This window comes from Muntiacus reevesi, chromosome 9 (assembly GCF_963930625.1).
Source record: "Muntiacus reevesi chromosome 9, mMunRee1.1, whole genome shotgun sequence".
NCBI classification, from domain to species: Eukaryota; Metazoa; Chordata; class Mammalia; order Artiodactyla; family Cervidae; genus Muntiacus; species Muntiacus reevesi.
This window is the reverse complement of record NC_089257.1, coordinates 37,789,348-37,807,108: the sequence shown is the minus strand read 5'-3', so window position 1 is coordinate 37,807,108 and position 17,761 is coordinate 37,789,348. Positions and strand designations below refer to the sequence as shown.

The window sequence follows — 17,761 nt, the reverse complement described above, 5'->3', positions numbered from 1 at the left end:
CCATAAATCAGTTGTATTATCTTAGACAAGTTACTTAATTGATTTATGTCTTAGCTTCCTCTTTCCTCATCTATATTTGTTTTAAAGGATCACATGATTAATGTATGTAAAAAACTGATAACTTAGTGCCCCCCAAATGTAAACTACTATTAGTTACATGCTATTTTAGAGTTTAATGTTTTTACATTCATTATCCTATCTGACTGTACATTAAGCCCTTGTGTAATACAGGCAGTCCTTGCTTTGTAGATACTACGTAAACTGAAACTCACGCATATCAGAACCATGTCCTTGCTGTACCTCAATTTTATAGATGGGGAATGTGAGGCTCAGAGAAATTTTAAGGAGCTCATCAAATGTCATATGGATAGAAGGAGGTAGAAGAGGGAAGACCTAAGAAAAGAATCCAACATTTTTCTTTGCATTGGGGTTTGATAAAAGCAGATTAATTGCATTAAAGCTTCTCAAACATACTTTAGCCAGCAGAATCAACTATATACTCTCAAATGCTCTGAACAAACCTGCACAGTACCTTTTGTTGCTATCAATAATTTAAGTATACAGAAAACATATGAAAAATGTAAGTGTCCTAATTCTTCCTTAAGGTGATGGAGAAAGTGAAACAAATGACTCTAGTAAAAGAGTATTTTAAATTACTTTAGGTGCTGTTTTTAAGGGCAAATAAGGATTTATTTTAAGGGTATTTATTTTTAATGTTTGGGCTGGAAATACATCAAATAAGAAATGATGTATGTGCAATACTACTCATTGAAGCACTGTTTTTAATAGCAACACATAGAAAGCAACTTAAATATTGAAAGTTGAAGTATTATTGCAAGTCAAAAAACCAGTCAGTAAAATCACATATCGTAGGATTCCACTTAAATCAAATGTCCAGGATGGGAAAACTGAGACAAAGTAGGACAGGAGTTGCTTAGTGAAAGGGGGCAAAGAGAGAACTGAAGAATGAATGCTAGTAAGCATGGGATTTCTTTTAGGTGGGATAAAAATGCTCTAAAATTAAGACTGTGGTGATGGTTATACAACTTGTGAATATATTAAAAATCACTGTGTTGTATACTTCAAATGGGTAATGACATGGTATGTGAATTGTATCTTGATAAAGATATTTTAAAAAGGGAAGAAAAGAAAAACAATAATAGCTGCAAGAATGTGATTTAAGAATCAAGTTTTGAGTTATAGTTACTGCTATGTCACTGCCTTGCATGAGAATAGCCTGAGGACAGGATAAACCTCTGGGCCAGTTTCCTCACTTGTAAAGGAATAAGATAAAGTCACCTCAAAATTCTTTCTACCTCTAAGATTCTATGATAATATAGGAGCATATGAGTAATTACAGATTCAAAAATCCTCCCAAAGTCAAAATGTCTAAGGAGCAGAAATCAAATTCTCTCTTACCTCCATCTATAATTTTACTAGATGCAAGTCGAACCACCTCAGTAATCAAAGTGGTCTTTTTCAATCCATTTTTGGAAAAACCCACAGGAAAGTGATATTCCACAAAGAAGGTGCTAAAAAAATCAAAACAATTAAAAAACAAACCAAACAATAATCTTATTTTCTGATAAATCCTACATATCTTTCAAGGCCCTATTTATAGAACCCCAGGTCCTCAGAGGACTTCCTCTATTCAAAACCTTCACCAATCTTTTGTTCCTACAGCACTTTTCATGTAAAACATTTCTTTTGGCCCCTAAAGCTCTATTATGGCAGCCATTCAAATGTTTCTCTCTCCTGCTGACTGTAAGGCATGGAAGAACAGAGCCTGGCTCTTAAGTTTCTTTATTCTTAGACTTTTCGTGCTCGGGACCTAGTGGGAGATTTAGTACATTTTATTGATTGATGAAGCATATGAAAACACTAAGTACAATATAATTATTTCCTCTCATCGCAAACACTTTCCAGAAATGTCAAATTTAGTTTTCCCATGTGAGAGACATACCGCTTTTTTGACGTCAGCTTAGGTGGTCTCCCAGGAAAAGTTTTTTTGCCAGAGGTGTCCTGAGGACTATCTGGAGGAACTCCCATTGTTTCGATGATGATTCTGACTGAATGTGTTCTACCCAGAAGGGCCAGTTTATCCACACTTAGTGTCATCACCTGGGCATCTTCTGGAGTTTCTGATAGCATCTGCTGTTCAACAAGATTTCTGAAAGGAGTTCATACAGGTAGTAAGGTAGACTGTCAGAAGCCAAATATGAAATGATCTAGTTTGTACAGGTAACAGGAGAAAAGAAGGGCAGCAGGCATCTTAATGCACAAGTTATCTAGGACTGAGAAACGGCCTTAGTCCTAATTTACAGTGAAAAAATCTGAAAAACTATAAAAAAATTCTTATAATCCAAAGGCTTATCTCCACACAAGTATAGAAACTGATATTAGAGAATCAGGTTTTCAACAAGACTTTACTTCAGTTATTACTTTAATATAAACTACTATCATTACTTTTGTGTATTCCTTTTCATTTGCATTCTTTATGTATACTTTCTACATTAAGTGTTAACAGAGTACAAATACAACCCAGAATTCTGCTTTCTCTCTTAACCATTTTACTACATCCATTTTTTCATGTTATTACATGTTTAAGGATTGCAATACTTAATGCATTACTGTAATTCACTTAATCAGTCTGACAGTGTTGGCAAACACAGGTCAATTCACATGAGGAGATCTTGTGAAAATCATCTTTCCTTGCTTTTGCCTCTAAACAAGCATTCATAAAGAGGCTCACCTATTTTTCTTACCCATCTCCTTCTTCGACTTATGATCATTTGACTCTAGAACCTTAGGAGATCTGGCAAGAGCTTTTGACTGGCTCATTGTTTTAGAAGGGACATCATCATCTTCACTGAAGATATCACTGACGCTGGTATCAGATTTCTATCGAGGGACAGAAAAGAGAAGAGAGGCACTAAAAGATAACTGCTTTGGGGACAGAGGTAATGAAAACATTTCTCTGAAAGTAGTAATCAAGAAAGAACTGATACTAGGGAGACAATCCTATGTTTCTCTTGGTTACACAAAAATAACCCAAAGTTCATAAAAATAACCTGCAAGTTCAGTTCAAAGAAAATAAAATTAGATTCTTCTTTCAAATTCTCAATAATAATAACGACTATTTACTGATTGCCTATTATGTATCTGGTACTATGTTAAATGCTGCAAGTGTATTTTTAGTACATATTACATTCCTATAAGGCATTCTCACCTCAATTTTTACAAATGAGAAAATGAACGCTGAGAGAAGTTAGGTGCCTTTAAGACTCACAGCTGCTGCTGCTGCTGCTAAGTTGCGTCAGTTGTGTCTGATTCTGTGTGACCCCACAGACAGCAGCCCACCAGGCTCTGCTGTCCACAGGATTCTTTAGGCAAGAATACTGGAGTGGGTTGCCATTTCCTTCTCCAAGATTCACAGCTGTAAGTAGTAGAGGCAGATCTTGATCTCCATGGGTTCCAAAGCCTCTATTTTTACTACAGTTTGAGGCAAAATGATTGTACAGTATCACCTAACTATATGGGTGCAAAGACTAATTTTTTTCACCACTCTAATGCAGTGCTCAAGGCTTAGGAGGTAATATGTTCTAGGGGGAAAAACATGGGCTTTTTGCCAGACCAGGGTAAGAATTCTAGTTCTGCCATCTATAAATAATTACTAACAATTAACATCTCTTAAAGCCTTTATTTCATGATATGTAAAAGAGATGACACTATCTCATAGGGCTAGCAAAAGAATTAAATGAAATAATAAATTTAAAACATTTTGGACAGTTCTTAATAACAGGTAACATAAATTCTCTGGCACACAGAAAATGTGTAATCTATGTAAGTTCCCATAGCTAGTGGGAAATTGCTATAAAACACAGGAAGCTCTGCCTAGTGCTCTGTGACAATCTAGAGGGGTGAGATGGGGTGGGTTGGAGGGAGGCTCAAGAGAGAGGAAATGTATTTATATTTATGGCTGATTCATGTTGTTGTATAGCAGAAACCAACACAAAGTTATAAAGCAATTATCCTCCAATTAAAAAACAAAGTAAGCTCCCTTTCTCTTCTCCTACGGGTAACAGTATCAGTGATGACTTTTATTGTAGAAAGTCAAGAAACCCTAACAATTCACAATGTCTTTTAAATCCATCTCCTCTTTTCCAACCCCACTGCTAGCTACCACTCTCATTCTGGCTCTTTCTGTCTGTCTTTCTCTCTGTCTCATGCTTCCAATACCAAAAATGGCTTCCTATCTGCTCCTGTTATTCTCCTCTCAGCTGGCCGCCTACATAATTGCTAGGTTAACATTGATAGAACACTATTTAGGTCATGTCATTTCCTCCTCACTTAGTATTCAAATACTTTCACAGACTGATTGCAGTGTGCTAGCTCACCTTGTTGATGTCCCCTCCACATGAATTCTTACCCAAGCAAACTAGATGCCTGGGTAGTACACAAACTGCTTCTCTAAACAGGTCATTCTTTCTATTCCTATTTTACATCCTTTATTGCTCTGAAACTATTTTTCAAGTCTCAGTTAAAATCCCTTATCCCTCATGACGCTCCCTCCTGACAATCTCATGTAAAAGTTCTCCCTGCTTCTTCTGTACCCTGGTAGTTCTCAGGCTTTCCACTGAGCTGATATAAAACTACATTGTATTTCAGGTATCTGTGCTGACCTGGAGAAACAGAAAATAGGCAATATGACAGCAATCTTCACAAATATAAAGTATTATTTGTGGAAGAGTAAATGAACTTATTTTGTATATACTTTGTGCGGGCTCAGTCGTGTCCGACTCTGTGACTCCATGGACTGTAGCCTGCCAGGCTCCTCTGTTCGTGAAATTTTCCAGGCAAGAATACTGGAGTAGGTGGCTATTTCCTAGTTCAAGGGATCCTCCCAATCCAGGGACCAAACCCTAGTCTCTTGCATCTCTTGTACTGGCAGGTGGATTCTTTACCACTGTGCCACCTGGGAAGCCCCATATACCCTGCTGCTGCTAAGTCGCTTCAGTCGTGTCCGACTCCGTGCGACCCCATAGACGGCAGCCCACCAGGCTCCCCCGTCCCTGGAATTCTCCAGGCAAGAACACTGGAGTGGGTTGCCATTTCCTTCTTCACCATATACTCTAGAAGATGCTAAACCAATGAATGGAACATATAGCTTGATATAAGAAACAACTTTGAAAATGCTAAAACTGCCTGAAAAGAGAATGTTCTTTCTTAAGGGTCAGTAGGGATATTTGTTCCCCATGAGTAGATGTACTTCTAGAACATCTGTATCTGAAAAGATACCAGTCAAGGGTGGTTCTGAGAGTATACCTACATTAGCTCTTCCTTCAAAGAGCTCTAAGGAAGCCATACAATATATCAAGACCATAGGCTTTGGACTCAGGCAAACCTGAATTTGAATCTTGGTTCTAACACTTATTTATATGTGTACTTGGACAAAATAATTAATCTTACTAGTCTTATCTCCTCATCTGTAGAAAGAAGGTAACACCCTCCTTTTCAGACTGCTGTTATAATTAAAGTATGTAAAATGAATAGCTTTCTGTCTGGCAAGTGGTAATGTGCCTACACCCACTAATATTATTAATAACTCTATGATTAACACAAGAGAAGTAATTATTTAATTAATTTCTCCAATTCCTAAGCTTTCAGATTCAGTAACTTACAGGTGCCGTATAAAATAAGTTCTCCAGGAGACTCTGGTCATACTGAGGGTCACTGGGCTCACTGCTGCAATACACATCACTGCCAGGAGATGGGGAATCTGGAGGAGAGCCTAGGCCATCCCAATAGTAACCTTGGGACAATTCAGCACTGCAGAAGTAAGAAGAAGAAAACAGAACTTTAAAAGAAGTTTCATCTTAGTTATTCTTTTTTTTGCTAAACATTCTAAAGTTCTAAATATGGAAGAAAATACATGAAACAGAGACTTACATTATATAGAAGACTATCTAATACTTTTATATCATATTCCTCCTCCTCTGGGATGTCAACAACTAGCACTCAAAAATTGCATTACAGACTCTGATTGTGATCTCATTCATTTATTGAACAAACATTTTACTGGGCACCTATTATGTGCCAGGCATGATGTTAGGTCCTGAATAGTACAGAGATGGCTAAGCTAACTTGTTCTACTCTTGTGCTGCTCATGGTCTAGTAGGGAGGGAAAAAAGTAAAGAGCGGACTATAATTCAATTGAGTTAAATGTTACATACTGTTTTTGTGAAGAATGACTAATTCATAAACACACCTTCTTCTATTAAGCAAAAATATATGTATTTAGGTTATTTATGGAAAGATCAGTTCTATGTTGAGTGGAGAAATAAGTAAAATAGATACTCTACTTATAAAGAGTTTGTAAACTAATAAGAAAGATAAGCATACAAATACAAGTATATTTTAGTTTCTTCTAATTAGCATTTAATAAACATCTACAAATAAACTTATTGATTCTTAATGAACATGTTAATTACTGAATATATGCCAAACACTGAGCTAAGCATTTCAATTAATTCTTTCAACTCTGCTTCCCTTTCAAGGCAGCTGCTATACTTTTTTTTCCCTTCTTTCTCAAGAAAATAATACATGATCACTACCTTCAAATTAAAAGCATCTGCTTACAATTTGGGAGACCTGGGTTCGATCCCTCGGTCAGGAAGATCCTCTGGAGAAGGAAATGGCAACCCACTCCAGTACTCTTGCCTGGAAATCCCATGGACGGAGGAGCCTGGTAGGCTATAGTCCATGGGGTCACAAAGAGTCAGACACGACTGAGCAACTTCACTTTCACTTTTCACCTTCAAATTACACCGTGTTCCTAAAATTTCTGGAACAGAGATGCTCAACAAATAGATGTTCAATAAGTGTTCCTTTCTTTAACCTGTAGCAGAGCTTCTCAATCTTAGTGTTACTGACATGTTGGGTCAGATGAGTCACTTTTACTGGTAGCTACCATGTGCATTCTGGATCTCTACTCATCAGACTCTACTCATCAGAAGCCAATAGCCTGAAAGCAATCCCTCCAGGTGTGATAACCAGAAGTATCTTCAGACATTTCCAAATGTCCCATACAGTGGGGATCGGGGGGAACTGGCTTCCAGCTGAGAACCACTGATCTATAGTAATCTCTCTTTCAAAGGTTAAGAACAACTTCCTAACTGCTCAAATCCAACTAACAACTTCACAATCCACACAGCTTCTCTGCAGCCTGTGAACACTGCTCCTTTTTGAAGCTCTTCTTGATGTTCTACACAACTCTCATTTGCCACTTATGGATCCCCTCTAGTCGTTTTTCTCCCCTCTTTGGAACCCTTTAAGTTATGAATATTTCTACTGCTCAGTATACAGTCCTCCACTTTTTATTTATTTTTCTAAATTAACATTTCTTTGAATGTATTCTTGTCTATGACACATCAAAAAAGCATGCCATTTCCCTCCATGCAATACTTAGGACATACTTATACAGAAACTGAGAGAGGTCAGAGCTATACTGCACAGGCCAGTGGCTTGGGGTTCCTGTTGCTGCTGCTAAGTCGCTTCAGTCGTGTCTGACTCTGTGCGACCCCATAGACAGCAGCCCACCTGGCTCCGCCGTCCCTGGGGTTCTCCAGGCAAGAACACTGGAGTGGGTTGCCATTTCCTTCTCCAACGCATAAGAGTGAAAAGTGAAAGTGAAGTCACTCAGTCATGTCCAACTCTTTGGGACCCCATGGACTACAGCCTACCAGGCTCCTCCGTCCATGGGATTTTCCAGGCAAGAGTACTGGAGTGGGTTGCCATTGTCTTTTCCGGGGTTCCTGTTTGGGAGGGCAGGAAGAATAAAAGTTGAAAGAAAGGAGAGGGGGCCTGGAATTTGTCTGTATTCTTTGGCTACAAGACAAGTCCACTCTCTTCTTTTTCTTCTTAATCATGTTTTAATCAAGGGAAACATGTACATGTACATATTTTAAAAGTCAAATAGGATCATAAGACATAATGAGAAACAGTAGCTGCCTGCCTCTTTAGAAGTAATCACTTTCAACTCCTTGTTTCTGCTGGTACTTACTTTTATATTTCTAAGTAACACATGTGTGCTGCTATTTTCTGATTTTTTAACTTTTCTAAATGATTTATGGACTTTGTATTATGAAAATGTGAAGGATCCATTCTCTTAAATCACTATTCTTGGAAACACAGTTCCCTTTCCACCATCTTCTCAAATTTATATTACAGTTTTCTGTTGTTAATCTTCAGGGCTAACATCGTATCAGAGCCAAGTATAATTTACTACACTTTTTTTTTTACAACGTCTAGCTTTTCTTGTTTTATTAACTGTTTTATAACAAATAGTTTTTGTTTAAAGTAGCTTTTTATGTGCCAATTATTACTTCATTATTGAACTCTCCAAGAGGACTGCACATTTCCTCTCGAGCTGGTCAAACACAGGAGAAATCTGTTTCCACCTGTCCTTTCCCCTCCTTACAAGTATCGCTACAGAAGCCCTGTCCTGCTTCCACAAGCAGTGTCTGCTCTAAACATGGACACAGACCAAAGCTCCTTTTCTCTTTTTTCTCTATTACATCCCCCGCTTCTTGGACTCCAAGCCTTGCTCTTTATTCCTAGATTCTCTTTGTGGCAGAGAATAGCCTGTGGTTTCCTGAGAACTAGTGCAAGAGAGGTAATCTTTTGAGTCCTTGGATATATGAAAATATTTTTACCCTGCCCTCACACGACTGATAGTTTGACTGGAAATGGAATTTGAGATCGGTAATTAAAGAGTTTTCAGAATCCTGAAAGTAACTCTCCATTGCCTTCCATGGAGCTGGTAGAAAAGTCTTTTTAAAAAATATATACAAACATTTATTTATTTTTGGCTCCATCAGGTCTTAGTTGTGGCACTCAGGTTGCAGCATGTGGGATGTTTAATTGCAGCATGCAAATTCTTAGCTCTGGCATGCGGGATCTAGTTCCCCAAGCAGGGATCAAACTCTGGCTCCCTGCATTGGGAGTGTGGATTCCTAGCCACTGGACCATCAGGGAAGTCCCTGTGCTGGATTCTTGATCTTTATGTGCTCTTTTGTGACTGGCTTCTTTCATTTAGCATGATTTTTCAAGGTTCACCCATGCTGCAGCATGTTACAGTACTTTCCCCCTTTTTCTGGCCAAATAATACTCCATTAAAAAAATCTACTAATCAGCTGATAGAAATTTTTTACTGTTATGACTATTGAAATCCATGTACATGTTTTTGCGTGGACTTATATTTTCATTTTCCTTGGATATATACTTAGAGAGTTGAACTGCTGGGTCACATGATAACTTGATATGCAACAATTGAGGAACCGACAGATTATCTTCCAAAGTGGCTGCACCACTTTACAGTGCTACCAGCCATCTATGAAGATTCCAAATTTTCCACAGCCTCACCAACACTTAATCTGATTTTTTGATGCTAACCATCCTAGTGGGAAACCAGCCCTGAATATTCAATGGAAGGACTGATGCTGAAGCTGAAACTCCACCTGATGTGAAGAGTTGACTCATTGGAAAAGACCCTGATGCTGGAAAAGACGGAAGGCGGGAGGAGAAGGGGACGACAGAGGATGATATGGTTGGATGGCATCACTGACTCGATGGACATGAGTTTGAGCAAGCTCCGGGAGTTGGTGATGGATAGGGAAGCCTGGTGTGCTGCAGTCCATGGGGTCGCAGAGTTGGACACGGAGCGACTGAACTGAACTAATCCTAGTGGGTATGAAGTAGTATCTTGTTTACAGTTTTTATTCGCATTTCCCTGATAACTAACAGTGCTGACAACTTTTATATGCTGTTAGCCACCTGACTATCTTCTTTGAAGAAATCTCTATGTAGAAACTTTACCTATCTTTTAAATTGGATTATTTATTATTAAGTTGTTGAGTTCCTTACATATTCTAGATATGTCTTTTATCAGATATAAGATTTGTAAATATTTTCTTCCATTCTGTGATTATCTTTTCACTTCTTAATAGTATCTTTTGAAGCCCACACATTTTTAATTTTCTTAAGTTTAACTTATCTATTTTTTCTTGTTGTTGGTTGTACTTCTGATGAATATCTAAGGATCCTTTCCCAAATTCAAGATTACAAAGATTTATCTCTGTTTTAAGAGTTTTATAGTTTTAGTTCTTCCATTTAGCTATCTAATTCATAGTGAATTAATTTTTTTAATATGGTTTGAGGACCCAACTTCATTTTTGACATGTGGCTAGCCAGCAGTCCCAGCACCATTTATTGAAAAGGCAATTCTTTCTTCCACTTAATGGTCTTGACACCACAGTTGAATATTAGTTGATATGGCTTTATTTCTAGACTACCAATTCTATTCCATTCACTTATATGTCTATCCTTTTGCCAGTACCAAACTGACTTGCTTACTCTTGCTTTGTAGTTAAGTTTTAAAATAGTAAAGCATGACTCCTTCTATTTTTTTCTTTTTTAAGGTTCTTTTGGTTATTCTGGGTCCCCTGTAATTTCATAGTAATTACAATCAGCTTCTCAATATCTATGAAGAAGTCAGCTATGAATATGACAGGGATTGTACTGAATCATGAACATGAGATTTCCCCCATTTATTTAGATCTCCTTTAATTTCTTTGAACAATTTGCGGTTATGTTTTAAACGTCTTCAGTTAAATTTATTTGTATTTTATTCTTATCAATGCTATTATAAATGGAATTGTTTCTTAATTTTATTTATTTTTTACTGCATGGCTTGTAGGATCTTAGCTCCTTGCCCAAGGATCAAACCCTAGCCCTGGCAGTGAAAGCGCTGAGTCCTAACTAATGGATCGCCAGGGAATTCCATTTATCTTATTTTTTGATTGGTCACTACAAGTAAATATAAGTATAATTGACTTATCGTGTTATTCTGCAATCTGTCTCACAGTGGATTCTTTAGGATTTTTTACATACCAGATCATGTCACTTGTGAATACAGTCTTACTTCTTCCTCTCCAATTTGGAACCCTTTTATTTTTTTTTCCTGCCAAATTGTGCAGGCCATATAGGTAATAAGAGATAGACCCCAAATTTGAACTGTGTCTATTTAAAATCCATGTTCTCTTCAATATACACTGCTAACACTGGTATTAAGGAAACAGGTGAGAAGTAAGAATGGAAAGGTAAACTGGAGACCATTCTATAAGTGATGCTAAGAATAAAAGGCTAAAGATTGGATTTTTTTTTTTTATTTAGTAGATAATGAATAATGATTTAATATGTAATGAATAACAAGGGAATGACTTAGTTATTCGAAAGAAGTGTTGTTACTTTAGGAAGATAAATCTGTTAACAATATACACAATAAATTGTAGGAAAAATTTAAAAGAAAAGAGAGTTAAGAGCTCTTACCTGCCCAACAGCAGCTGTATGGCTCCAGTATCAGCCTTTGAGTCATGTTTCCAGAGTGTATTCTCAGTTGGAGGGAGGAGGTGATCTTCAATGTGGTCTTTAACTGGATTCCTAGATAAGGCTTTGATTCTAAGGAAGGAAAAAAAATGTTTTCAGTGGTTAACATATGGGAAAATCTAAATCAGAATTTAATGAGCTAAGAAGTATACACGGAGACAGTTCAACATGGAAGACTTGAAATATTTTAGACTTTACCTTAAATATATACAAAACTTCACAATTTACAAAGCCTTTTCCTACATTAGAATCTCATTTCATTTATGTAAGAGAGGGAAGAAAAAATATACCCATTTTATATACAAGCATGCTGGTTGAGAAAGATCAAGAATTTAGCCATTTACATAATTAGCAAGTGGAGGTCCTAGGTATAGATTTTGAGTATCTTAACTCCTAGTTTAGGCTTCTTTCCCACCACATTAAAAAATTACTTGCTGAACATTTCCAAGATTATTTAGTCCATATCTTGACAAAAAAGACACATTAAAAACTATTAGGAAATGAACTACTGGAATTCATGTTTATCCCACAACTTACTCTGATGATGCTCTAAGAAAATCTTCCTTCATAGAAGGATGAGCTTCTTCCAACAACATGCTAGTATCTGGACTTGATTTCATTGCAGAAATCACCATGGCATTACGCAGTTTATTGCCTTGTTCTAACAGAGCTGAAGAGGGCAAAAGCAGAACACAAGAAATCTAAATCCAGCAGACATATTTGCAATATTTAGCCCTTGTTCTTCTATCACACAACTTACCATAGTGTACTATAATTGCTTATTTGTGTACTTTCCCCACTAGCTTGAGAATCCCTTGAGGACATTCACTTTACAACAAATTTTTACTGAGCTTCTATTATGTGAACTGTTTTAGATGTTGGCACTACAGCAGTGAATGGAGTCTCTCTATTCCACAGAGACCGATCTCCTTATTGCAGTTGTACATGCAATACATGCACTGACTGTTCCAACTGGTGGTTGTACATAATAAATTTAGTAAAATAATTTTCCCATCCTTAAGTAACAACAGCAACAACAATTATAGTGGATAACATTTACTGAACCCTTACCACTTCCTGGGCACTTCTCTAGGTATATTATATATAGGAAGTGATTTAACCCTTCCAACAATCCTCTGAAATGGGTACTATTATTTCCCTCATTTTCCAGATGAAAAAGTTGAGGAACAGAGGATGTGTCATTTGCCCAATACATCATGCAGTATAACCAGGATGACTCTACATCACTATACATATATGATCCCATCTTTTCTTAGATTTTTTAAAAGCTTAGGACCCCTGGCATTATTTCAAGGAACACTGGGAAGAATTATTATTTTCTTGAGGTTTCACAGTTGTTTAGGAGGTAAAGTAAATCTAGATACCAAGTGCTTGTCTATCTTGATCTAGAGTTTTTATAGCTTCTAAAAATAAAAAAGATACAGTAGTCAGGCCAAAAAAAAAAATCCCAAACAGATCCATAAACATTCAACATTTTTTAGTATAAAGAATTCAACATATAGCTTAAAAACTCAAAACTAAAACCCCCAAAAACCCTGAAATATCATATGTTCAATTTGTTACGTGAAAATATAAGTAAAAGAAAAATAAAGGTTACCAATTATGGTATGCAGAATTCTTCACTTGATCTTAGCCAAAAGGCTGAGAAATGATGTAGGTAGAATTCTAAAAGAGTTTCTCTCAGATTTCCAGTCACTGGTATACAAATGCCTTTTCCTAGTGATTTACTCATCTAGACAATGTTTTAAAGGGATTTTATGGAAGTAATTATGGTTCCAAATATGATCTACCTTAAGAGTGGGAGATTATCTTGGTCATCCCAAACCATTATAAAGCAGAGTTTTCTCTGTTTGCAGGATATGAAGTCAGAGATTTAAAGCATGAGAGGGATGCAATGTATTACTGCTGTCTTAAAGATGGAGGTGGCCACATGGCAGGAAACGCACATGGGCTTTAGGAGCTTAGAGTGGATGGACCCTGGCTGACCGCCAGCAAGGATATGGGACCTTAGTCCTATTTTAGCAAGGAACTGGATTCTGTCAACAAGAATGAACTTAGAAGTGAATTTTCCCCCCAGGGCTTTCAGATGAGAATTTAGCTGGGCTGACAACTTGATTTTAGCCTATGATGCCCTAAGCAGAAAACCCAACCATACTTTGTTGGACTTCAGATCCACAGAACTGTGAGTAATAAATGGGTATTATTTTTAAGACACTAAGTTTGTGGTAACTTGTTATATAGCAATAGAAAATTAATATTCCCATTAATGGCACTACCTATGAATAATGATTTACATTTTGATATGTTCTGTATAATTTTTAATCTATGCATACATATTCCTGTATAGGTATGTGTATGTGTGTGTATGTATATATATATAAATTTTTTCTTTTGCAAAAATGGTATATTATGTATACTGTTTTATAATTGCCTTTTCACTTAACAATATACATTAACTTTTTTTCTATATAAATAATGGCTATTCAATATTCCATTCAGAAATCACTGTATGCATTTTTATTTTTTAAAAAAACCTCTTTGGGATTCAGCCAGAAAATGGTTATCTTGTTTATTAAATGAGGAAGGATGAGGAAAACATGGTTTGCTAGCACTGAAAATTTGGTTAAAGAAGCTGGCTATACAAAGACAGAAATATAGATCAGTGGAACAAAACAGAAAGCCCAGCGATGAATCCACACACCTATGGACACCCTAACGTTGACAAAGGAGGCAAAAATATACAATGGAGAAAAGACAATCTCAAACAAGTGGTGCTGGGAAAACTGGTCAACCACTTGTGAAAGAATGAAACTAGAACACTTTCTAACACCATACACAAAAATAAACTAAAAATGGGTTAAAGATCTATATGTAAGACCAGAAACTATAAAACTCCTAGGGGAAAACATAGACAGAACACTCTTTGACATAAATAACAGCAGGATCCTCTATGACCCACCTCCCAGAGTGCTGGAAATAAAAGCAAAAATAAACAAATGGGACTTAATTAAACTTAAAAGCTTTTGCACAATGAAGGAAACTATAAGCAAGGTGAAAAGACAGCCTTCAGAATTGGAGAATATAATAGCAAATGAAACAACTGACAAAGAATTAATCTTCAAAATATACAAGCAGTTCATGCAGCTCAATACCAGAAAAACAAATGACCCAGTCAAAAAATGGGCCAAAGAAATAAACAGACATTTCTCCAAAGACATACAGATGGCTAACAAACACATGAAAAGATGCTCAACATCACTCATTATCAGAGAAATGCAAATCAAAACCACAATGAAATACCATTTCATGCTAATCAGAATGGCTGCATCAAAAAGTCTACAAACAATAATAAATGCTGGAGAAGTATGGACAAAAGGGAACCCTCTTACATTGTTGGTGGGAATGCAAACTAGTACAGCCACTATGGAGAACAGTGTGGAGGTTCCTTAAAAAACTGGAAATAGAACTGCCATACGACTCAGCAATCCCACTACCGGGCATACACACGAGGAAACCAGAACTGAAAGAGACACGTGCACCCCAATGTTCACTGCAGCACTGTTTATAATAGCCAGGACATGGAAGCAACCTAGATGTCCATCAGCAGATGAATGGATAAGGAAGTTGTGGTACATATACACAATGGAATATTACTCAGCTACTAAGAAGAACGCATTTGAGTCGGTTCTAAAGAGGTGAATGAAACTGGAGCCTATTATACAGAATGAAGTAAGTCAGAAAGAAAAACACCAATACAGTATACTAACACATACACATGGAATTTAGAAAGGTGGTAACAACAACCCTATATGCAAGAGAACAAAAGAGACACAGATATAAAGAACAGACTTTTGGACTCTATGGGAGAAGGCGAGGGTGATTTGAGAGAACAGCACTGAAACATGTATATTACCATATGTGAAATAGATGACCAGTCCAAGTTTGATGCATGAAACAAGGCACTCAAAGCCAGTGCACTGGGATGACCCAGAGGGATGGGATGGGGAGGGAGGTGGAAGGGGGGTTAGGGGCGGTGGGAGGAGGGGGGGGGAACACATGTACACCTGTGGCTTATTCATGCCAATGTATGGCAAAAATCACCACAATATTGTAAAGTAATTAGTCTCCAATTAAAATAATTTAAAAAAAGAAAAAGAAGCTTGCTATATGACATGAAGTTGTCCTTGTTTTAGTTTTCAGTTAATACTTGGCTTAATTTGATATGGTTTAAAGATCTTTAATGAGGTGAAGTGAAGTTGCTCAGTCGTGTCTGACTCTGCAACCCCATGGACTCTAGCCTACTAAGCTCCTCGGTCCATGGGATTTTCCAGGTAAGAGTACTGGAGTGGGTTGCCATTTCCTTAATGAGGTAGGCACACTCAATAAATGCTTGAATAAAGTAGTTAATGAAAAGCAGTGTCAATAATAAACTTCATTTGACTTTAGGGCCATGTAGAAAAATAGTTTTTCTACTGCCATGGTACTTTAAGATCTAACCATACACAACTATTTTTAATTCCTTAAACACAATACTTCCTTTGTGCTCTCAAAGTTCTAGGTATTCCATTCTATCAAAGAATTACCATGCAGTATTAAAATCGTTTATCTCACCCAACCAACTTTGAGGTGATGGACTGGCTTTTGTTAGTCTCTGTATCCTTGTTGCTTGGTACACATCATGAATTTGATTTAAAAACATTTTTTTTTTTTTTGCTTCCCTTGTGGCTTAGCTAGTAAAGAAACCGCCCGCAATGCAGGAGACCTGAGTTCGATCCCTGGGTTTGGAAGATACCCTGGAGAAGGGAAAGGCTACCCACTCCAGTATTCTGGCCTAGAGAATTCCATAGACTGTATAGTCCATGGGGTCACAAAGAGTTGGACATGACTGAGCGACTTTCATTTATTTTTTAACAAGGATAACTGCTTTATAGAATTTTGTTATTTTCTGTCAAACCTCAACCTGAATCTGCCATAGGTATACATATGTCCCCTCCATCTTGAACCTTCTTCCCATTTCCCTCCCTGATTAAATGTTTTAATAAATACTTCCACTGTTGTAATATATCACACATGATTATACTATATGTGGTCATTAAATGTTTTAATAAATACTTCCACTGTTGTATATATCATATATAATTATACCATATCTGCTTTAGAGTCTATTTCTCTTACTAGAATGAATTCATTAAGATCAGGGACTTATTTCTCACTGTAACCCCAATACTCAAAACAATGGCTGACACAAAATAGGCACTCAAAAGCTATCTGTTGAATTGCATTTTTTGCTAAATAAAAACTTCCCTGGAATGGTAATATTTTAAGAGTGATTTAATTAGTTATTAACATCTGAATAAGAACAGGCACTGAAGATTCTTTCCAATAGCAGATTTTAAAAAAGAAATAAACACTGATGGCAACAAGTGAACAAATCTGAGCAAGGATGGTCCATTCATTGGCTTTCAAGTGGTTTCTTCCTTGAAACAAGCACTCTTAGAAAAGTTTCTCTAAAGTCTAAGGCATGGCAACAAAAAGACCTTAGCTCCTCTTCATAAGAGGAAGCTGGTTCTTACACTAAGAAAGCTGTCATGGGATCTTCCTGCACCTCAACTCAATAATCATTTTCTGAACACAAAGGAAAGGCACTTAAGTGAGTTTAAGACAAATGTTTCCCTTGTTTATTTCCTACATGTTATGGGCACAGCCCTTGCTAAACAGCGAGGTATAAAGCTTCTGGTTTTTGTTCCTACTCCTTGCTATCTATTCTAAATCCCAACTCTTATAAGTAGGATGTGTACTTAGTGTTTCATAAATACTAGCTTGATGACTAATTTAGCTCTGTATCCCCTTTCATGGGGTCAGTTTAATAAAGACCAGGAAGGTGGTTAGGTTTATTATAATCCTCCAAGACCTTAGCTCTAGACCTACTTACTAAAGTGGTCCACTTAAATCTCCATTATCCACAGTCTCGTGATTGGAAGGGATCTTAAAGATAGATGTCTACTTGGTGATTTAATCCCATCTGTAAGACTCCCATCACAAAGTTATCCAGCCCACACTTGACCATTATCAGTGATAAAGAATTCACTATCTTTTGAGGCTATCCTTTCCCATTTTTGCACAGGTAGGAATACTGGACTATTAACTCAGACTTAGTCACAATCTGTCATGTTTTATCTTTAAACCCAATGATCCTAGTAACCCTTATGGAAGAGATTTGCACATTGGCAGCCTATGGGTTGCAACCGGCACACTTTGTTTGGCTTGAACAGTTGGCCAGCAGAGTTCTTGATTT

The 17,761-nt window shown here is 37.0% G+C and overlaps 1 protein-coding gene across 5 annotated transcripts in view; it reads right to left on the bottom strand.

Moving 5' to 3' along the window:
- C2CD3 (C2 domain containing 3 centriole elongation regulator) overlaps positions 1–17,761 on the bottom strand; it is a 118,586-nt gene that overhangs the window by 83,089 nt on the left and 17,736 nt on the right. For all 5 annotated transcript variants that reach the window (XM_065945599.1, XM_065945600.1, XM_065945596.1 and 2 more), the window contains exons 6-11: positions 11,983–12,115; positions 11,389–11,517; positions 5,682–5,829; positions 2,753–2,901; positions 1,964–2,170; positions 1,420–1,532 (exon numbers count right to left, since the gene is read on the bottom strand). In XM_065945599.1, coding sequence (XP_065801671.1) covers positions 1,420–1,532; positions 1,964–2,170; positions 2,753–2,901; positions 5,682–5,829; positions 11,389–11,517; positions 11,983–12,115 — 879 coding nt within the window. The remainder of the gene's footprint in view (positions 1–1,419; positions 1,533–1,963; positions 2,171–2,752; positions 2,902–5,681; positions 5,830–11,388; positions 11,518–11,982; positions 12,116–17,761) is intronic.